We start from the raw sequence: 23022 nt of genomic DNA, 5'->3' as shown, positions 1-23022 counted from the left end.
CAAGAGGAACTTAAAACATTTATTCACTTCTATTTCTATTTCAAATTTTAAAATTCTATGACAACAATGACATAATTTCACTTTTTGTATCATAGCATATAAATCAGAAAAAGGTTAAGCATCAAAGGGCTAAAGTGTACAGTTATTTCAATTTTTACTTTATAAGAACATAGAGGAAAAAAGTTTAAAGATCAAAATAATTTTAGAAATATCTCAAAATAATGGTCACAAATATGACAAATTTAAGAGGAACATTGCTTCAAATTTATTGTCCATTCTTTTGACCCTAGGAAGAAAAAAATACAATACTGTTTATTTCTACAATTTATCAAAGAAAATAGAGTGTCATTTCTGACATTTAATTTAGCCTTTTTTATGTCACAGGAACCCAGTGAAGAATGACTCAAGTAACAGCATCATGGTACCGCTTAAGGATTTAAAAGGAATCACTAGAGAGAACAAAATTGGTGATACTGGTGGAGGGGCATGGCAGAGAAATATAAAAAAAGAACTACGTGTGTCATAAAATATCTGGCATACGCATGAAACGGTCTGGAAGAACCACTACTTTTGTGGGCAGGGTTGTCTATGGAGTGGGGACTCTCTCTGTTCATTGTCTCTTTTGGTCATTTGTTGTTTATTTTGTCTGCTTTGGGGTTTTTTGATAATTACAGAAGGCTAAAGGGCACGTTCTGAAATCTTGACTGAGCCAAGAATTTAAATTTGATTAGAATCGAGGGGAAGAAAGCAAACGCGTGAGGACTTGTCAAATACTATGCTCAGTGTGAGGCTCTTAATAGTAATTATATCATTTCATTTTTCAACATGTGAGGTAGGTGTTGTCTCCATTTTACCAACAGGGAAACTTAGGCTCAAAGAGGTTTCAATATTGATTTGTTCAAGGCTACTCAAATAGTGGATGATAGAAGAAGCCATCACCCTTCAAGCTGTTTGACTTAAACAGTATATATCAGGTTCTGCGTGTAGCCTACTACTGAAAGCAACTCTTCAGTAAACCACCACTCCCTGGTTGTTATTGTTTTTCAGTGGCTCAGTCATGTCCGACTCTCTGTGACCCTATGGAGTGCAGCAGAGAATCCAAATCTACTTTTCTATGTATTCATTTCTGGAGATTCTACTTGGATTCCATGACCATAGTAAATTTCCCCATGACATGTAAATTGTCTTTACATTTAAAATTCTCCTGCTGTAGGTTTAAGTAAGATTTTAGTTATGGCTAGAGGAAAAGGAGTACGTCAAGGCTATATATTGTCACTCTGCTTATTTAACTCATATGCAGAGTACACCATGAGAAACGCTGGGCTGGAAGAAGCACAAGCTGGAATCAAGATTGCCAGGAGAAATATCAATAACTTCAGATATGCAGATGACACCACCCTTAGGGCAGAAAGTGAAGAGGAACTAAAAAGCCTCTTGATGAAAGTGAAAGAGGAGAGTGAAAAAGTTGGCTTAAACCTCAACATTCAGAAAACTAAGATCATGGCATCCAGTTCCATCACTTCATGGGAAATAGATGGGGAAACAGTGGAAACAGTGTCAGACTTTATTTTTGGGGGCTCCAAAATCACTGCAGATGGTGACTGCAGCCATGAAATTAAAAGACGCTTACTCCTTGGAAGAAAAGTTATGACCAACCTAGATAGCATATTGAAAAGCAGAGACATTACTTTGCCAACAAAGGTCTGTCTAGTCAAGGCTATGGTTTTTCCAGTGGTCATGTATGGATGTGAGAGTTGGACTGTGAAGAAAGCCGAGTGCCGAAGAATTGATGCTTTTGAACTGTGGTTTTGGAGAAGACTCTTGAGAGTCCCTTGGACTGCAAGGAGATCCAACCAGTCCATCCTAAAGGAGATCAGTCCTGGGTGTTCATTGGAAGGACTGATGCTGAGGCTGAAACTCCAATACATTGGCCTCATGTGAAAAGTTGCCTTATTGGAAAAGACTCTGATGCTGGGAGAGATTGGGGGCAGGAGGAGAAGGGGACAACAGGATTAGATGGCTGGATGGCATCACCGACTCAACGAACATGAGTCTGGGTAAACTCTGGGAGTTGGTGATGGACAGGGAGGCCTGGAATGCTGCGATTCATGGGGTCGCAGAGAGTCGGACACAACTGAGCAATTGAACTAAACTGAACTGAGAGGATATAAAAATGACATTTAGTATTGCAACCTGCTTCTCTCTTCCTCTTTTGATTCTCACACTCCCAGTCTCACCTTTCTTGCTCACCGTAGTCCCTGAACTTGAGGAACTCACGTGCTCAGAGAGGAGCTTGAGTACACATGATGTCATGTGAAGGAGTGTGAAGGGGAAAGCAGGGGAATGATACAAACAGATCTGAACTTGAGAGTTCATTCTAGTGCCTGTGTGGAGGATACTTTTTAAGAAAGAGATTGTAAGTGAAGAAGTCTGAGTGAGAGAATATGGGAGCCCAACCAGGGTCCCCACGGTTGGTATAGAGAAAAGAGGACAGAGTAGAGAAACACTTGAGAGGTATGGTACAGTTGTCAGGAGAGGAAGTGTCATAATGTCTGGACTGGTTCCTCACCTCCCAAAGCCTCCATTATGTTTCACTCTCATTACTTCCTCTCTTTCTCTCCCTTCTTTCATTTGAAGAGGGGTCTCAGGCATCCAATAATAGCTGTCAAGTATTCCCTTCAATTAATAAAATTTAAAGTGTCCAGCCAACAATGTTGCAATCTTGAATGGCTTTGTATTCATAGATTAGCACCATTACAGTCATTTTGAAATATTCACTAGCAGAAATTGAGTTTTCTTTGTTGAAAACTGAATTTACATGATTATAGGGAATGGAGGCTTCTGATTTCTACTTAAGTTTCTGCTCTGTTATGAAATAAAAATTTCTTCTTTCTTTTAAATCTATTTCTAATTTTTAAAACTATGACATTTAAAATTTGTTAAAAATATATTCACAATAATATTTTACATTGAAAGTGAGGAACAAGGGGGAAAGCCTATTAGGATATTTTCTATTAAATGTTTCAATTGACTGCATGTTAAAAGGAAAATATGTTGAACTCAAAACAATATATAAAGTAAAATTCAACAGAAAGCAGTTCTCTGGTTGCTAACCCCTCCCCACCTATTGCTCCCTCTTTGACAAAATATCAAGCTTATTTTAATACATTACAATGGACACTTTAGTTCATTTCCTCTCTTAGTAAGTTGCTATCACCCTTGGCATGGTCCCACTGATTAAATAGAAAGAAAATATCCTGGGGAAAATACTTCCATTTCTAAAATATGAGTTAATTTTGGTCTGTGAGTAACATAAGAAAAATTGTCCATTAAAAGCATGATTATGCCAAGTCACTTGGAGTACGTAAAACTGGAGATACACCACCTAAGAGGTGTGATCCAGTAACAAGGAACCTGGCCTCCAGGCCTGCAAGCCCTGGGAGAGAACCCTGATCTGACAAGAATACCTCGACCTCCTGGTCTGTGAAATGAGTTCAATGAGCTTTGGAGTGTTGTGAGGAATACAGTGAGCAAAGCATCTGATGAACAGCAACTGCCCAATAAATAGCACCCATAGTTATTCTTCTATTCCCCAGTTTTATGTAACTACTATTATTATTCCAAACAAACTTATGAGGTAAACGGAATAGTGATACCCCGCATTGTGATTCTTTTCCTAGATTCTGATTTTTCTACTGACCAATTTGAGAAGACCACACTATAGAATTTATGAGGAAGAAATACAGTGCATTCTTACAGTTGCATGATCCTGCTTGAGTTTTACTGGATCTACCCAAAGGGATTAGTTCCCAGAGGCACCAGAAAGACCTTGCTATATAGCCCACATGGAACCTCAGACCTTTAGAAGAAGAGTTATAGATGAACTTGTTTCAAAACACTTTTCTATTGCTAATGATGCAGAGTAGGTTTTCTGGAAGATTAGGAACCAGTATATTGCTGCTAATCTGCCTTTAGTTTGAAGAAACGGAAGCCATCCACATTAAAACATGTCCCCATGTTTTAAATTGCGTTTAAAGGGTTTACCTACACCTTTTATGGCAAATATTTCTCAATTCATTTAAAAAAAAATAAAACCATCATATCACATGATAAGGGGAAAATATTTTCTTTCCCCCTTTCATTAAAAAAAAAAAAACAAAACCCCAAACATAACAATGAATAATGAAAGGAAAACAAATGAAGCCATTCCATTCCATGGAGGAGGGGCAGAGTAGCTGCAGGGGACAGCTGCAGTCTTTCTGGCATCCCAATTCTTTCCTTTCTCATCACTTTATTACTTACCGAACCAAGAATGTAGACAATTTCAGCTATGGTTGTTTTGCATTTTAATTTTTCAACTTAAATTTTATGTGGTGCTCATTTGCCCCATGCACTGAGTGCTAAGCCCACAGGATCACTTCAGTGTGTTGTTGTATGGAGCCACACAAGCAGGGGACTCTCAGTCCTTTCCCAGCTCCACCCCTTCCCATGAGGCCCTACAAATTTGGAAGGACTCACTGTCTTGGTCAGCCTGGACTGCTATAACATACAACCAGGGAATGGATGGCTTAAGCCTCAGATATTTGTTAGAGTTCCGGAGGCTGGACTTCCAAGATCAAGGTGTCAACAGATTCAGTGTCTGGTAGGAGCCCACTTCCTAGTTTGTAGATGGTCCCCTTCTTGCTGTATACTGTTTTGGGGAAGAGAGAAAAAGCACTGGTCTTTTCATTTTCTTACAAGGGCACTAACCCCATCTCTGGTCCCATCACTTCATGGGAAATAGATGGGGAAACAGTGGAAACAGTGTCAGACTTTATTTTTCTGGGCTCCAAAATCACCGCAGATGGTGACTGCAGCCATGAAATTAAAAGACGCTTACTCCTTGGAAGAAAAGTTATGACCAACCTAGATAGCATATTCAAAAGCAGAGACATTACTTTGCCAACAAAGGTGTGTCTAGTCAAGGCTATGGTTTTTCCAGTGGTCATGTATGGATGTGAGAGTTGGACTGTGAAGAAAGCTGAGCATCGAAGAATTGATGCTTTTGACCTGTGGTGTTGGAGAAGACTCTTGAGAGTCCCTTGGACTGCAAGGAGATCCAACCAGTCCATCCTAAAGGAGATCAGTCCTGGGATTTCTTTGGTAGGAATGATGCTAAAGCTGAAACTCCAGTACTTTGGCCACCTCATGCGAAGAGTTGACTCATTGGAAAAGACTCTGATGCTGGGAGTGACTAGGGGCAGGAGGAGAAGGGGACGACAGAGGATGAGATGGCTGGATGGCATCACTGACTCGATGGACCTGAGTCTGAGTGAACTCCGGGAGTTGGTGATGGACAGGGAAGCCTGGCGTGCTGCGGTTCATGGGGTCGCAAAGAGTCGGACACAACTGAGCGACTGAACTGAACTGAACTGAACCCCATCACAGAGTTTCTGATGACTGTCATGACCTCATCCAAATCTAATTACTGCCCAAAGACCCACATCTCTTAATACCATCACAGTAGGGGTTAGGGCTTAGAATTTGGGGGGTGATAACATTGGAGAAGGAAATGGCAGCCTACTCCAGTATTCTTGCCTGGAGAAGTCCTTGGACAGAGGAGCTTGGCAGGCTACAGTCACAGTCACAAAGAGTCAGACATGACTGGAGCAACTTAGCATGCATGCACATGCACGAATATTTAGTCTGTAGCACTCACACCATGCTTTCGTGTTTGTCAAAATCATCACACCCTTCACACCTCTTTCAAACACTTCTTCCGATTTTAGTTGGGTACCAATTGACTGCATGCTCATACACCAGCGCTGTGTGACCTTCAGTAAGATGTTATCAACTATTTGTCTCTCCCCTCCCCAATCCATATGTTGAAACCCTAATCCCCACACTGTGATGCTATTTTGCAGTAAGTGATTTGGGAGAAGTTTACATGAGGTCATGAGTGTGGAGCTCCTGTGAGATTAATGTCTGTAAGAAATAGGAGACAATAAGATTGCTCTTCTCTACAACTGGGCCCTGGAAAGGCTATGTGCTCACTCAGTGAGAAGGCAGTCATCCACACCCAGGAAGAAGGCCTCACCAAAACCAACCATGCTAGCACTTTGATCTTGACTTCCAGTCTCTGGAACTGTGAGAAATAAATATGTGTTGGTTAAGCCACCCAGTCTATGGCATTTTTTAACAGCAGCTGAGCTGACTGGGACATGAAATGACTTCAATTCTACTGAACTGAAAAGGCACAGGAAGGAAGAAATAAAGAATGTGGTGATTCCTAAGGGGGTACTTGATTCATTTTTGAAAACATGTTTTTGAACTTACAGAAACAAATCCTTAGGAGGGAATATTTTTCCACATAATATTGACTGTTACATATGGATCTGAAAAAAAATTGATTTTGTTCTACAGTACAACCATAATTTCCCCCAAATCCTCCTTCAAACCACCACTTTCTTCTTTTTATTTTTTATGATTTTTCATAGCTTTTGAGTTTTCTGCTGCTGCTGCTACTGCTGCTAAGTCACTTCAGTCGTGTCCAACTCTGTGCGACCCCATAGACGGCAGTCTACCAGGCTTCTCCGTCCCTGGGATTCTCCAGGTAAGAACACTGGAGTGGGTTGCCATTTCCTTCTCCAGTGCGTGAAAGCGAAAAGTGAAAGTGAAGTCGCTCAGTCGTGTCCGACCCTCAGTGACCCCATGGACTGCAGCCCACCAGGCTCCTCTGTTTATGGGACTTTCCAAGCAAGAGTACCGGAGTGGGGTGCCATTGCCTTCTCCAGAGTTTCCTGCTATGTAGTATATTTACACAAGAGAATTTTAATTTTCAGGCAGACACTTGAAAGTGAAGCTTTTAAAAGCATTTTCACTGTTTTGTTTATATGAAAAAGTGTGAATCAGCAGCATATTTTGCAATGTTTATTAGTTTTAAATAAAAATTTTTAAATATTACTTATCTAGTTCAGCATGTAGGGAATCTAACAACACAACTACATGAAGATTCATTAAAAGTAGAGTCACTATGTAGAATTCTGTATCCCAACAAATGATCCACCTTTCCTTCTAAAAAAGTTGTCTGTTTTCTAGAGTTTTGATAAACGATCCATTTATTCTACTGCTGAAAATTGTACCTAATGTAGCTGAGATTTCTTCATGATAACAAAGGTTTGTTCAGGCTACACATATTTCTTTTGGGCTCGGGGCAACAGTGGTCTATTTATTAATATAGGACATCATATCCCATTATGTCAGCCACTCATCCTTGCTAATGAAATGTGATTTTCCACCCCTACAGATTAAATGGCATCAAGTCATCTAAGAACATTCATCAAAGACATGCTTATTAAATTTATCTAGAACCCTCAACCACACTAGTACTCCATTTATGTAATTTGTATAACTGAAATTCTGTTCAGAAGTGATATTAAGTAAAGCTTGTGCTAGGAAGAGAATTTTCATCAGAATCTCTTGGGACGTGTGTTAAAAATGCACATTCCCTGCCTCCAACCCCAGAATTTCTGATGTAGTGTGAAAGAACCTGGAAAGGATTCTGAAACCTAGTTTCACAAGAACACTGGGTGTTTCTGATGTCATTGAACCCCTTTGAGTAGCATGTTGCAGTTCTACTGGGTCCTGAACTCAGCACAGAAACCATACACCTAGAAACTGTTCTGAGCAAGATGGACAAAGGCAAAAATCTGTGAAGTCACAGAATCTTTCTCTGCTTTCAATTAATTTTCTCTCTCTCCAGGCACTTTAGGTGGTCTCACTGTTCGGTTTCCATGGGGCTGTCTTACCACGCTCTGCATATATTTTTTTCATTCTTTTTTCCCTATCCTCCACCCGAGGTTAAACCTCAATGTTGGGGTTCTGCCTAAAATGATAGCCAGATGTCTGATTAGCCACCCATGTGAAGGGGTTATGACTGTCAACTCTTTAATGGGTGGTTCTCCTAGGCATATGTTCCTTTTAACAAATGACTCTAGAAAGTTAGGTCATTCGCCGCAAGGGAGGGATCTCAAATACTAAACTGCTCTGGCAGTACAGTGGGGGTGGTGATTTTGGTATGCTTGCCTTGTTTCTCAGAGAGTTGCTTGTAAAATCAACTCTGTTCCTAAGAATGTACAGGATTTCCTTTGCAGATTTATGAAGACATTGAAGAGGACAAGACTGACCACAAAAGGCATTGAGAGTGCCAAATTCTTGTCTTCCAGCTTTACTGGTCGGTGTTGATAGGATAAAACTAGAAAAAAATTGGCTAACATAACCCAAATTTACTTGACCCTGATATAATCCTAACTTGAATCATAAGGCCAGTATAAGAGTCTGTAGTGGGAAATATCTCTTTTTAGGGATAGGCTGTTCAACCCACAAAAGAGGGACCCAGTATCAACCATAGGAATTTTGAACCACAAGTCACTTACGCTATTCTTCCAATAAACCCACTCTAACCCTCAAGGAAGCCAAAGCCTTACATCTTAATGGTCTGGCAGAGGAGCAGAGGATGCAAGGCGGGTGATGAGGGAGCCCAGGGTAAATCTGGCCTAATGAAGAGAAATAGCTCCGAAGTCTGAATCTGGTCTTACTATCCACTAAGCTATGTGATAAGCTGGGCAAGTCATGTGAACTCTTTAGCCTCCGTTTACTATCTGTGAAATGGACACATACTAAATATTCAGTTTATATTTCTATTATCATATCATTAATATTATCAGCCCTTTTGGAAAAAGAAAGCTGAATCTGATGTTGATGTAAATCAGTCTCTTGGCTGGGGTAGAAGTAGAAAGAGGGGGAAAATTTTGGTTATACAAGATACACAGGTAAATAAGAGAGACAGATCAAGTATTAATATACCAAACTTTCCATGTTAGCATTTAAAATGGAACAAGAAGTGTCTGCCCTGTTCTGGAAACTTACATTGACATGTCCATTCTGGATAAGTCTTGCAGAAAGTGTGATGAACGCTGTCAGGGAGACACAGAGCATGGCAGAGCTCAGGCACAGGTCGAAGGCTTGCAGTGTCAGGTGGTACTCTTCATAGTGCGGTGGGTCCACACAGACTGATGGGAATTTTGCATACGGAAAAGGAAAAGCAACTGCATAACCGAGGTAATTGATCCCTGCAATCCCTGAGAGTGAGTAGAAGCAATACGGGCCAAGGAGAGCAGAAACCAAGGCTACTGTAAAATGAAGTGGGCATCCCATCATGCTCAGAATCACAAAGGTGAAACTAGCTTCCCACTGAAAATAAAACATAAACAGATGATTACTTTGGGAGCTCGATGTTTTAGAAGCTTCTTAGCAACACGAGGGAAAAAGAGAGGCTGCCTATTAATCTTTCCTACTGGGAAATGAAGAAGAAATGGTTTACAGCTACCTCTTTAGGTCCTTTTGTTTTCCTCTTGACCCTTCAATATGAGAGAATAACATATCAACCCACTGGGGCAGAAATGAAATCAACTCCATTCAAGAAACATTTATTTATCTCCTATCCCATGTTGAGAACCAGTCTAGGGTGGGAAAAACAGAAATGAGTGAACAGAATCCCTGCCTTACTCTAGGACTTGGTTATTCAGGGTGTGGTCCATGGTCCAGGAGAACTGACACCCTCTGGGAGCTTATTAGAAATGGAGAATCTCAGTCTCTTGCAGATCTTCTGAGTCAGAATCTGCATTTTAACCAGAACCGCAGGTAACTCACACATAAAGTTTCAGAAGCTCTGCTGTGGCCATGGGAAGAGGAGCTATAATCTGCTCAAGGTAAGTCTTTCTGTACTTGACTCTATGCTGTTGAAATGCAAGACACAGACTTTTCATCCTTTTTATGGGAGAAGCAGTAGAGAGATTGGAAAGAGATCCCAAACAGGAATTGAGAACTTGAAAATGAATCATTAAAACAGACAAGACTACAGATCCATTTTTGCAAAATGTAATTCAGGAAGACTAACACTGGTTCTGTTCTTCCCAAACTATTAATCAAATACTTAAATACCATAATCAGTAACTTGTAGAAAATGCTTAGAGCAGGTATCAGATAAAAATTAGTCATTTAAAACAGTGGTTTATTGAAATGCATTATAATAAGGCATAAATTAGACAAAAGTCAGTTTTAATCAGAAATCACATTCTTTGTGTTCTATCCTGAACTAGTAGAGATTTGACCTTCAAACTTACTCTACCACTTTACTTGACATCTATGTATTTACCAGGTATCTCTGTGTCCACTCTTTGTGAGCCAACAGTAGGAGGATACCAGTTGTGACGGCCTGTAAAAGGAACATGGTAAAACAACATCCATGAGAGAAGGTGCCTCTGGAAAGAGTTCAATCTGCTTCACAGTTTGACAACTTTATCATGAACTGGAAGGAATTGCAGATAGCTAAGTGGGTTTATGGCTTTGATCACCTCCTCATCAGTGATGCCAATGAGGAAAAGAAGCCATCAGTGTCACAAAGACACGACTCACACAGGCTCATTTTTAAAATTTTCCATCTTGCCATTGCCATCACAGTTATAACCTTTACTACTGTAAGATGTCACTGCAATAAAAGCTTGGCTTTATAACCCTTGCCATATGTTTTATTTTGATTAATAGTCTATTGTTCTTTTTTCTCACAAATTGCTAAAATTACAAACAGAAGGAACTGGAATGGAAATGTGTCACAAAACTTCCTCCCCACCCCACCCCCACCCCACCCCACCCCACCCCTTGACCCCTGACAAACCCTCCCAGTAGCATATCTTCTACTGTTTGCTTTCTTCAGAGATTTTGCAGGCTTGCCCTGCTGGTGGGATACAAATCCATGATCTCTATTTTTCAAGTAATAAAAATTATCATTAGAATAAATGCATGACGGGGCATTTATGGTTCTAGGGGCAGTGGTGTCCAACTTTCCAAAAGAGATTTTTTTAACAGTCTCCGTTGAAGAAAAAGGTCCCAAATGCAGAATGAAAATAGTTCAACAAAGGAGGGAATGGTGTCATCAGAATTGAGTAACAGACAGTGGGGAAAAATTCTGGACTCATCTTCGATTTGGCACTGGGTCTGATGGAGACCTTTGTGGCCACTGAATCCAGAAATTGCTTATTCCCAACCCATAAATAATTTGTCCCTGTGCAAGGAATGTTTTGAGGTTGAGAGAGAAAACCAGGAAGAGATGTGCCTAAAATAAGATATAGAATGAGGACAGGACTAAAAATAGTTATAATTTAGGATTTTAAAATTTTACAGTTTAAGACAGAGAAATAAACTTCACTGTATGGTATCAACAAATTTAAGGAGAAAAAAAATCAGAGTTCTTACCAAAATGGTTTTGTGGGATGTTACTTTTTGTAGCTCCAGGTCTAGTATATTTATTGTTTTGAGAAACAGATTTTCATCTTCCTGGCATATTCTATTTTGAATATTGGATTTAGAGAATTTGAGAGTGAGGGGGGAAAGCACACACACATACACTCACACAACACTTCTCATGCAGCTAAGCCTGAAATTCCAGATTTGGCATCACCATCCCATTAAACTCCCATGGATAAAAACAGAACCATCTGTAGTCAAACGAGGTTGGGCTTGATTCTGCAAGAGGAAAGTTTCCAAGCGACCCTATGGAGGTTGAGCCAGCATAAATAGTACAACAAAACAAGAGAATTATTAAGAGCAACTGTAGCACTGATGCTAAGCCTGGGGCCAATCTCTGCGTTCAGAGGCAAAGCGCTCAACTGACACGTCACTCCTCCACGCATGAGAAACTCTAAAGCAAACGAAATAAAAAGCAAAGGAGACACCTCTCCTGATTGAAGTCCAAGTAGATAACTGACATTATCAGATGCTTACATTCTGGATTGCCTTAACTACATTGGCACAAACCATTTCTTTCCTTTCAAAAGTTGAAAAATCCTGCAGAATTGCAGCTGCCTGTTATTTCTGTTGTAGCTGCCAGCTTGAATTTTGCTTTGTTTACACAAAACTTTGAAAAAGATCTTTCATGGGGGAGGTTGGTGTATGAATGCCATTCAGTAACTTGTTCAATCCACCCTGAAGATGGTGACTCAGGACCCAAGCACACCCATCTCTTTTGGTGCCTGGCTGTGGGTGGGACATGGAGTGAGGGTGTTCCCCCAAGAGTCACGGGCTTTCCCCTTGCCTCCTTTCATTACAAAAAAATATATATTTTTAGATAGGGAAAAGGAAAAGAATTTTAAAAAGAGAGATTTGAGAATAGGGAAGAGAAGTCAATTGGGAAAAGGAAATGGTGACATTTTGAGAGGTGAAGAGTTGGGCAGAGAGGGGCGGTCCGGTTGTGAGGAAAGGCGGAGGGGAGGCTGTGGTTGGGGAGGGTGTGAATGCAGAGGGTGACCCAGCCCTGCAGCCTCTGCCTTCTCGTCTGGCTATGGACCTGTTCTCTGGGAGCAGCTTGAGGGACATTACTTGGGTCTGGCAAAAGTTGCTGCTCATATTCTGCATGCTAATTGTGAACCCTCCCACTAAATCTTTAAATGGCCCCAGTAAGGATGCAGTTCCCAGAAGCAGATGAATTGAAGGAAGCAGAGAGCTTCACAGCAGAAATAGAAACTTTTAGAGGAATCCTAATAATATGGGTTAATTTACGCACTTACAGACATCTATTTTGGGGGTACTGGTTCATGATAGGCACTATGCCAATGGAATAACGATAATAACATTGAGAGTTTATTGTGCACTAACTGGATACCAGGCGCTCTACCAAACACTTTACGAGTGTTAATTCATTTAATCCTCACAATGAATGACCCTAGGAGGAAATCATTTTCTAGTTTTTAACTGAGGCACAGAGAAGCTAAATAAGAAAAGCAAGCTCACCAAGCAATAATTATACAAACCATGGCTCCAACTCTAAACGGAATTTACAGTCCAGATGTGAAAGGAAGGACATAAGAATGTCCACAAAATTAGGCAGGAAGAGTGAGTACTTTCTGTGTGGGAAGAGGTTGGTGACAAGATACCACTTCCGGGGGACAATCGCTGATGGAGGCGATTGCTTGAAGGATGGTTGTGATTTCAGTGGGAGAGACAGAGGAAAGGGCAGTGCAGGCAGCTGGGACCTCATATACACAGGGGGGAACATGGCAGGCGTGCTTGGGGAATGAAAGGTGAGAGGAGCCAGGACCATCAGAGGGTCGGTCCCTGGCAGAGAGGAGTAGGAAACCAGGCTTGAAAGCCACAAGAGGCCAAGTGGAGGAGGGCCTCAAAATCCAGGCTAACAAACCTGAACTTTGGATGATGAAGCGACACTGAAGATTTTCAAAGACAGGACTAGATGGACACAGCAGAGGTTTAGAAAGATAAGCCATTTGTTGCATGCTGGATAGGTATGGAGTAAGACCTAGAGATCTCTGTAAGACCCTGCTCTTCAAGCTTTTTCTTTAAACCTCTACCCATAGTAAGATACATATTTTGCGTCATGGCCAAGTTATAAATATTTTTACATGATAACACATAACTTTATTATGGATATAACTCTTTTCTGTTTGATTCTATTCTATATGTTTAAATACTCACTACCCCACAGCTTGATTTTATAATCCACTAACACACAGATTCTCACAGTTTAGCTATCAAAGTTTCAAGGCGTAAAACCTGAGTGGGGTGGGAAGTGGTAAGGAGGTTGGCGGGGGTGCACAGTGAGAACAAAAAAAGAAAAGAACACAGAGATTTTGCCTCGTGGGAAAAATACCAGTTACTTGGCAGTGGATTGGACGTGGTGGGGTGGAAGTGGGGCTGAAATGGGCTGGATTAGTGTGTTGCTGCCCTAAGTACAGTCTTAAGGACCAGTAGTATCTCATCTCTTGGGAACTTGTCAGACATGCAGAATCTCAACTGCCCTTTAGAGTCATAGAATCAGAGCTGACATTTTTAACAAAATCTTTAGTTGTATTGGTGTTTTTCTTTCTGGCTTACTTCACTCTGTATAGTAGGCTCCAGTTTCATCCACCTCATTAGAACTGATTCAAATGTATTAAATGTATTAATGGCTGAGTAATATACTCCATTGTGTATATGTACCACAGCTTTCTTATCCATTCATCTGCTAATGGGCATCTAGGTTGCTTCCATGTCCTGGCTATTATAAACAGTGCTGTGATGAACATTGGGGTACACGTGTCTCTTTCAATTCTGGTTTCCTTGGTGTATATGCCCAGTAGCGGGATTGCTGGGTCATAAGGCAGTTCTATTTCCAGTTTTTTAAGGAATCTCCACACATATATATGAAATTTAGAAAGATGGTAATGATAACCCTGTATGCGAGACAGCAAAAGAGACACAGATGTATAGAGCAGTCTTTTGGACTCTGTGGGAGAGGGAGAGGGTGGGATGATTTGGGAGAATGGCATTGAAACATGTATAATATCATATATGAAATGAATCACCAGTCCAGGTTCAATGCATGATACTGGATGCTTGGGGCTGGTGCACTGAAATGACCCAGAGGGATGATGGTATGGGGAGGGAGGAGGAAGGAGGGTTCAGGATGGGGAACATGTGTACACCTGTGGCAGATTCATGTTGATGTATGGCAAAACCAATACAATATTGTAAAGTAATTAACCTCCAATTAAAATAAATGAATTTATATTAAAAAATAAATAAATTTTTTAAAAAGAAAGAAAATTACAAAAAAAAATCTCTAGTTGATTTGGCTTCCCAGGTGGCTCAGTGGTAAAGAAATTGCCCACCAATGCAGGAGACACAGGAGACACAAGTTCAATCCCTGGCTCAGGAAGATCCCCTGGAGAAGCGAATGGCAACCCATTCCAGTATTCTTGCATTGAGAATCCCATGGATGCAGGAGCCTGGCATTGCTCTGTCCATGAAGTTGTAGAGAGTTGGACCCAACTGAGCACGCATGTGCACACTGGCCACAAGTGTGCTAGTTGGTTCATATGCACGTTTCAGTTTGCGAAACACTAGAGGAAAGTGAAGGAAAATGAAAGTGAAGTCGCTCAGTCGTGTCCAACTCTTTGCGACCCCATGGTCGCAAAGACCTACACCAGGCTCCTCCATCTATGGGATTCTCCAGGCAAGAATACTGGAGTGGGTTGCCATTTCCTTCTCCAGATCTTCCCAACCCAGGGATCGAACTCAGGTCTCCCACATTGCAGGCAGATGCTTTACCATCTGAGCCACCAGGAAAGCTAGAGGAAAGGATTAAGTCAAAATTCACTTGAGAGTTTGAAATTGAGTTCAAAGACTATCAAGTCAGAAGAAGAAATAAGTACTTTTGGCGGTAATATGATTACATTTTTGGACAAATTAAGCTTCAAAAAGCTTAGGTTATCTAAGTGGAAAACAGACCATTGGCTGGTTGGAAATCACAGGACTGCTGACGCTATAAGAGTCTTAAGCATTTGGTGCCATCAAGCCCCTTCTCTAATGGTTGATGAAACTGGAGATTGCATGAATGAGTCTAGCCGGCTTTTCTCCAAAGTTCCTATCTCCAAGCAGGACTGTGGGTGCAGCACCGCTGCTCACTGCTGGCCAAGCCACTGGACCCTGCAGGCTTTAGGTCTTGTTTTTAAATTCACTCCACTTCAGTCTCTTCATCAGAATTTGATCTACAGGCCAGGTTTTCCAGGATTAAAGTGGAGCTCAGTCCTTAAGGCACTATGATCTCCTTGCTGTGCACTTTCTAGCAGCTGATACCTTTAAATAACCTACATCAGAAATCCAAGGAAAACTGCCTATCACGTTGCTGTCCAAATTGAGGTGAGAGTCTGAAAATGAATATTTGTGAAGACTAGAAAGCCTTGAATGAAAGTCACCAAACAAATACAAAGTATAGACGACTTCTAAAAATGTCTCTCTTCTAATCTCAAAAGAGATATGGAGTCAATTTCAAAAGAAAATATTATTGAAGTGTAAAAATCATCTTTCCACCAAAGGAAGATACATTCCACACACAAGTTGAGAAGTGATTGGCAGAGATGGCTGTAGGATGAGTCAGAGACCTTTTGAGATTGACCCTGATCAGACAGAGCTGTGGTTTACTATGAAAACTCACTAGGAAAAAAAAAAAATCAGACTGTTCCAAATTTAGATATTATTGAAAGAGTGAGCTTTCTTATTGCTTTCCTTCTCATGAGGGTTTTTTTTCCTGCTTCAGTATAAATATCAGCTGGACCTTTATTCTTTGCAGTCTAATCAGAGTTCAACTGTATAAGGAGTTTTGATCTATCAAAATGGAGAGCATGTGATTCACCACTCATTTAACACTGGCAATATCAGGCAAATATCAGGCAAACACTGGCAAATATCAGGCAATATTTACGGAATATCTAGCATGGTATTTACTCACTCTGTTTTAAGTGTTGGACATATAGCAGTGAACAAAATAGATTAAAAAGAAATCCTGCCTTTGTACCATGCACATTTGGGGGGAAGTGTGACAATAAATAAGTCAATTACATGGTATATTAGATGGTATTAAGGGCCATGGGTGAAAAATAGAACAATGTATGAGAGACTGAGAATACCAACGTGGGGGAGGTTTATAATTTTAAATACAGCAATGAGGGAGGGCATCTGTGAGAAAGTGACATTTGACCCAAGAAGTGAAGGAAGTTAGGGAATAAGCTGTGTGAGAAAAGGCTTCAGACAGAGAACTGGCAGTGCAAAGGCCCTGAGGCAGACACACCTTGGAATGTGATGGGAAAGAAATGAGCTAAAAGTAGAGTGGTAGGAGGTGAGGTCCAGGAGGTAACATGATAGGGAACTCAGCAGGTCATCAGGGAACAGAATGGGAGAGTGAGGCAGGTGCAAGGGATTAGGAACAAAGGGCTTGGACAGAGTGGGGCATAAATCAAAAGCATGGTATTAACTAGCATTTGTAGGGCTTTAAAATTGGCAAAACTCTTTATTATGAAGTCTTTGTTCAAATTGTGTTCCTTCTCTCTGAGCCTCTTAGGTTAGACAGTTTCACATGGGCGCTCTACCTGTGAAAGTCCATGTTCTAAAGGTAAAGGCAATGAAGAACCAGCTGAATGAGGGCCCTGCTCTTGACTACATACCAAGAATGTCAAAGTCAGGCCTTGAACAACGCCCACCTTCTCAAATCCTAACTCTCTGACTCTACTTCCCTATGCTGTCACTCTTAAAATCAAAAAGCCACTGACTAGTTCTGTGCTACCATATCATTTCTCTGGGCCTGATTAGCTAAATGAAGCATGATTAGTGAAACAGATGTTTGGTGTAGAAAGCTTATATTCAATAATTTGTGAACTAAATCAAATCACCAATATCTGTTGACTATGTTATGATAGACCCAGCAGGGATAAGCAAAGATGTATAAGAAAGGGACACAGGGTTGAACTATAAACCATGGTTTTGTTAAACTCTGGGTCAATTGTAAAGTCAGAATTTTCTTTTTAATATTGAATAGAAAATATGAGAATTTGCTTCACACAGAAACTAAAGTATTTTTTGTGTGTGAATCTTTTGTTCTATAAATCTAGTTATATGTATGTTTCAATATCTATCTTTTTCCCTTGAAAGATTTATTTATGTACATTTCACGTCTTGATGTAAAATACTTTTCTTACTCTGGATCACCAACAAAGAAGTTGGTAGTCTTTTGTATAAGTGTAACTGTCATCTCTGCATTCTAGTAGATGTTTAATAAACATTTTCTTGAATGACTGTGTGGTTTGTGGTAGGGGTTGGGGGAAAGAGGAAAAGTTCAACACTTGGGTGGTGGTTGTAAAAAAAATGTGTTAAATAAAGAAAAGAAAAATGCCATCAAGTGGTTTCCACGTTCAGTTCCTTGCTCCTCCCATCCAGTGTTCCTCCATCTGCACACCATCATTAAAGCCCCCTAGACTGTGTGCCTTTAATAGCAAGACTTTATTTTACTTTCCATTGTAACTCAAGATTGTAGTAGGCTATCAATATATATTTATTTAATAAATAAATTAAAATGATATTTCCTAGGGATTTTCTTTTAAATGGTGTCTCCATTAAAGTTTGATTTTTTTTAAAAAGACTTAAGGGAATTCCCTGAAGGCTTCCCCTTCCAATGCAGAGGGGTGAGGGTTCAATTCCTGGTCAGGAAACTAAGATCCCACATGCCCCACAGCCAAAAAGACAAAAACAAAAAAAAACATAAAACAGAAGGAATATTGTAACGAATTCAATAAAGACTTTTAAAACGGTCCACATGAAAAAAATCTTAGAAAAAGGACAAGATATTGCCCCTCTCAACAGTGGCTATATTGTAAGAGAAAACTCCATAAGATCAACAAGTTTCAAAATCGAATTATCTAGTTTCCAATAATGAGTATCAGGCATCCCGGAAAACAATGAGAGAAGGATTTGTTGAATGTTCAGGCCTCTGTAACTCCTCTTCCATCATGCTACCACCTACTCCAAGGCTACGTGTGTTTGTTTCTTTGACCCAGAAGCTGAGGTACCAGTATGATGGTTCATCTGTGAGACCATTTAACAGGCAGACACTGAGCAGTTACTTGGTATCCACGTGTATTTGGCACATGCAGGTTTGGCAACACATGAAGCTAGTGAAGCCCATCACCCAACTTCTTCAGTTACTTTCAGTGCAAACAGTTTTGTTCAAAGAAAAGGATGGGAGAACTAAGGTTTGGGGCTTGCAAACTTTTTGGTCACATAAACACAACCTTAGTGTTTCTAATAAAAGTATTTGCCTGAAAATCATTTTACTTTGTTCTTCATTTAAAAATTATTTTTCATGGTTTGTATTTTTTTTCTACACTCAGATTTTGAAAGATAGATTCCAATTTCTCAGAATGTCAAGGTGATAAGAGTAAAATAAAGTAACTTTTGAGAGAATAGCATTTCATTATAGTATATCTGATACATTGTGTGTGTGTGCATGCTAAGTCACTTCAGCCATGTCCGACTCTTTGCAACCGCACAGACTGAAGCCCACCAGGCTCTTGTGTCCATGGGATTCTCCAGGCAAGAATACCAGAGAGGGCTGCCATGCCCTCCTTCAGGGAATCTTCCCAACCCAGAGATTGAACCAATGTCTCTTATGTCTCCTGCATTGGCAGGCAGGTTTGCCACTAATGCCACCTGATATACTGTATACATGATTAAATGACATTAAGAAATACTTATATTTTAAAAGATAACTAATAGAAATCAATGTTCTAAGGTACAATCTGATTTTCTGTAGAATTTTTATGTCTTCATGTTGTTGAAAAACTTTAAAAGATGTATCATTCTCATCCCACTTTCCCCTCCCTTTTTCCTTTATTCTCTCAACACATGTAATAAAAACATTAATATTAAAATATTTTCCTACCAAAACTCCATTCCAAATGGGACAGGCAATCCAGACACTCCATCCCGTGAACCAAAACTTGCAGGAAAAGACTGGGAAGAAAGCAATAACTCCAGAGAATGCACTGAGAGCCCCCAGAGTAATGAGAACCCAGCCAGCAGACTGGTATAAATGCTGCATTTTCCTCTGTGATCTGGGGCCTGGGTCTCAAAGATGTCCCGTTACCAAAACATGAGAGTATGTCAGGCCTTGATAAACAGAAGTTTCTAAGAGACAGTAGCCATGACACATGTGGACTGTTGATCCACTTGGAAACAAGATTATATTTGTTTTTAGTGAAATAATAACAAAATGGAGTGAAATAATCCTCGACATAAATTTGGCACAATAAATTCTAATACTTCAGACAGAGACAGAGAGATCATTCCTTGTTTTGGGCCACCGCCTTCATTCCCTTCATTCTGCCCTGTCGTGGGGAGTGACCACTTCCTGGCTTAATCAGATTCAAAGGCTTGCTGACTGAGCTAATTGTTTCTCAACTCAACCTGCCTGGTGGTTGCAGCAGAAAGCCAACATCCTTTGTGCACAATAGATCCACTTTCCCAGCACAATTTCCCACAAAACAAAGTAAAAATAAGCACTCTGATCATTTTTCAGTACATTTAATTTAAATGATTTAAAGCAAAAGCAAGACCTCTCCATCCCTTCAAAGTTCAGTTCTACTTATAATTTTTGAATTTTTGATATGAATTTATCCCCCAACCGGCACAAGCTTCATTAGGGACTTCTACATTGTTTTCACTAAACCAGCTTCACCTCAGTTAATTTATTGTTAATTCAATTATCAAGTAAAGGGCAAAGATGGAAATGTATGCAGTTATAAAATAAACTTTGAGGAGTAATTCATTATTTGGTTGAATTATTGATCTCCACGAATTGTAATTCAAAATTTAGATGATGGGCTCATCAACATTTAAGCAATCACAAAAGTTCATCTCTTAATTTTCATGTGTTGTGAGAAAGTGACTTGTATTTGCTTTTGACTCAAAGGACAGGTTTGACCATCTCCTTCAAGATAACATCTGGAAAACACAGACCACTTGCAGACGACTTGTGATTAAATAGCCTATGCAATGTTAGTACCTTTTCTCTTTTTCCTTAAATAAAATGAGGAAAATAATTTTGTTGATGGAAAGATTGTGGTGTAGAACAAGGCTTTTGGAGTCCAACAGCTAGGATCCTGTCCTAGTTCCAATCTCTACCAGGGATACGTCCTTAAGCAAGGGCAAGTCACTTATATTTTCTAGGACTGTTTTTTCATTTGGGGAATGGGAACAAAATTAGTGTTTATCTTACTAGGTGATGGTTGTGAGGATTAAATGAGCCAATACAGGTAAAATGTGTAGCACTGAGCATGCATGCTCAGTCACTCAGTTGTGTCCGACTCTTTGTGACCCCAAGGACTGTAGCCTGCCAGGCTCCTCTGACCCTGGGATTCTCCAGGCAAGAATACTGGAGTGGGTTGCCATGCCCTCCTCCATAGCTGCGGCTAAGTCGCTTCAGTCGTGTCTGTCTCTGTGCGACCCCAGAGACGGCAGCCCACCAGTCTCCCCCGTCCCTGGGATTCTCTAGGCAAGAACACTGGAGTGGGTTGCCATTTCCTTCTCCGATGCATGAAAGTGAAAAGTGAAAGTGAAGTCGCTCAGTCACGTCCAACTCTCAGCGACCCCATGGACTGCAACCCACCAGGCTCTGCCGTCCCTGGGATTCTCCAGGCAAGAATACTGGAGTGGGGTGCCATTTCCTTTTCCATAGCACTGACCTCCAAATAGCAAAGATGCCTGAGAAGATACCTGTTATTTTATCAGGATGTTCCATCTTTGGAGTTCTTTCAGAAGTAAGAGACAAAGGCACAGTTTTCATTGTTTCTCTTATCTGTCATCTTACAGACACTATGTTTGACCTTTGCTGATAGCTTGGAAAAGCTCCCAAAGGATGCTCGTGGGTACAGCTGAGGAGAGAAGCTTCTCTCTGATCCTCTCCCTTTTTCTGTCTTAATCACCATTCCACAGTGTCACCCAGATTTTGAAGAAGTTGCATCTCTAGATATATAGAATTCAGAAAACCAGCTCAGACTTTCCACTATAGCTGTTATTTTCCATCTCCTCTCAACACTGTGAGTGTAGTCTCTAATTCCCCTCTCCCCCTACCAGTGCCACTAGGTAAGTTCCACATGATCAGAGGCCTTGTACGTCTTATAAATCCCCTAGGTGTATAAGATATTGCCAACACCTAGAATCATGTCTAGCACAGAGTAGACACATAGGATACACTTGTTAAATTGATGAATCCATTCGACTTCCCAGCTATGCAATTGCGGTCCCACAGGTCTGCCTCCCTGTAGCTCTGTGCCTGTGCACCACAGCCAGTGTGTGCTAATGTCAGTGCGTTCCTTTGTTACACAGGCAAGGGGTCTGGGACTGAAGAAAAACTTGTTTGGTTTGAGCTGTTTTGACTTTTTCCTTTACTTTTTATCTCAAGGTTATAGCTACATGGTATGTCAGTGTACTGTGGGTCAGATCACTCTCTCCCGTTTGCATGTTTGGAAAATAAAGACTGTTGAAACATTCATGTTAAACAGTACAAAGATGGCAAACAAAAGGAATAGTTTTTGTTTCAGTCTGGGGGGTGCTTTTTCAGGGTAGTGACGCTGACAGGCTAACCCTGACTCTGCCATTGTGACCTGTAACCCTGAACTTACTAGTGATTAGAAAAGTCGTCACCACTTACTGTAACAAACAGAAGGGGCAGAAGGAGAACTAAGGATTTCTCTGTGTGTTTTCCCTGACCGAGGAAATCTTTCCTCGTGATTTCTTTCCACACTGATTTCATGAAAGCAAGAAGATGTGTAGGGAGGGCAGCTATCGGGAAAGAAGAGAAGTGTAATTCTGCTCCCGGCCCAGGCTTCCTCTCAGACTGGCCATATCTCCTCTTCCCAGGGTCTGGCAGCCAGCGAGGCTCACAGGGTCGCTGCCCGTCCAGGGCCCCTCCCTTCCTTCTGGCAATAACTTACTGGAAGGCGGTTCTGCAATCCCTGGTGGAGATGGTGTTTGTCAAGGTCTTTGGAGGCTGCTTTGCTGAGCCTTCCTTCCCCTTCACTGTTGTGGCTCAGGGAAGAATGGTAGACATTCCACCAAACTCTTCAATCCAATTTTGCCACTAGAAAAATAAAAGCTCCTAAATGAATTGATGCTTTGATTTCAGCTCTCACCCATCCACTCCCTGCAAAAAAAAAAAAAAAGGAGAAAGAAAGGAAATGAAATATAACCTGGAACCCTAAAGAGATGAGATAATGTCAGTGATGCTGAGAGAGAGAGGATGATTTGGACATCCTCCACTTCTCTAAGTACATTCCTTCACATATGAGAAGTAATAGCTTTGTGTGTGCTCAAGTCATGGGTTTTTTAAAAGTAGGTTTCAAAGCCGCAGAAGGGGTCCATTTTCCCAAGATGAAAGAAAATGGAGCTCTAAACAAGAGATGGAGAGAAAATGTTTTATTTCCCCAGCAGCTTCAGGTTCGGTTCAGTTCAGTTGCTCAGTAGTGTCTGACTCTTTGCAACCCCATGAACTGCAGCGTGCCAGGCCTCCCTGTCCATCAGCAACTCCCGGAGTTCACCCAAACTCATGTCCATTGAGTCAGTGATGCCATCCAACCATCTCATCCTCTGTCGTCCCCTTCTCCT

At 40.8% G+C, this 23022-nt stretch overlaps 1 protein-coding gene across 2 annotated transcripts; it reads right to left on the bottom strand.

Annotated features, from left to right (window-relative positions):
• Window positions 1-19527, bottom strand: TMEM212 (transmembrane protein 212). Of its 2 annotated transcripts, none has more exons than XM_086394499.1 (4): window positions 19301-19467; window positions 10196-10255; window positions 8908-9050; window positions 1-286 (listed from the first exon to the last, which is right to left on the bottom strand). In XM_086394499.1, exons 1-4 carry the CDS (start codon window positions 19341-19343, stop codon window positions 266-268), a joined length of 267 nt encoding a protein of 88 aa, XP_086250625.1. In that variant the 5' UTR covers window positions 19344-19467; the 3' UTR covers window positions 1-265. The 2 variants fall into 2 exon arrangements, with proteins under 2 accessions (XP_086250625.1, XP_086250617.1); XM_086394491.1 differs by having other exon boundaries at window positions 131-286; window positions 8908-9231; window positions 19301-19527.
• Between the last annotated feature and the right edge of the window lie 3495 nt (window positions 19528-23022).

Source organism: Bos grunniens, chromosome 1 (assembly GCF_055505025.1).
Source record: "Bos grunniens cultivar Pamir isolate PY7600 chromosome 1, Bosgru_T2T1.0, whole genome shotgun sequence".
Taxonomy (NCBI): domain Eukaryota; kingdom Metazoa; phylum Chordata; class Mammalia; order Artiodactyla; family Bovidae; genus Bos; species Bos grunniens.
The sequence above is the reverse complement of the archived record's forward strand: the minus strand, read 5'-3'. Positions and strand labels throughout refer to the sequence as shown.

What these genes read in the sequence shown, in the direction of transcription:
- TMEM212 (XM_086394491.1), bottom strand. Translation starts at nt 19,459, where the DNA reads ATGCAGCATTTATACCAGTCTGCTGGCTGGGTTCTCATTACTCTGGGG. An exon ending in CCATTTGGAATGGAGTTTTG is followed by an intron (nt 10,256 to 19,300) that starts GTAGGAAAATAT and finishes TTCCTTTTACAG; the next exon opens with GCCGTCACAACTGGTATCCT. An exon ending in TCCAGAATGGACATGTCAAT is followed by an intron (nt 287 to 8,907) that starts GTAAGTTTCCAG and finishes TTTTCTTCCTAG; the next exon opens with GGTCAAAAGAATGGACAATA.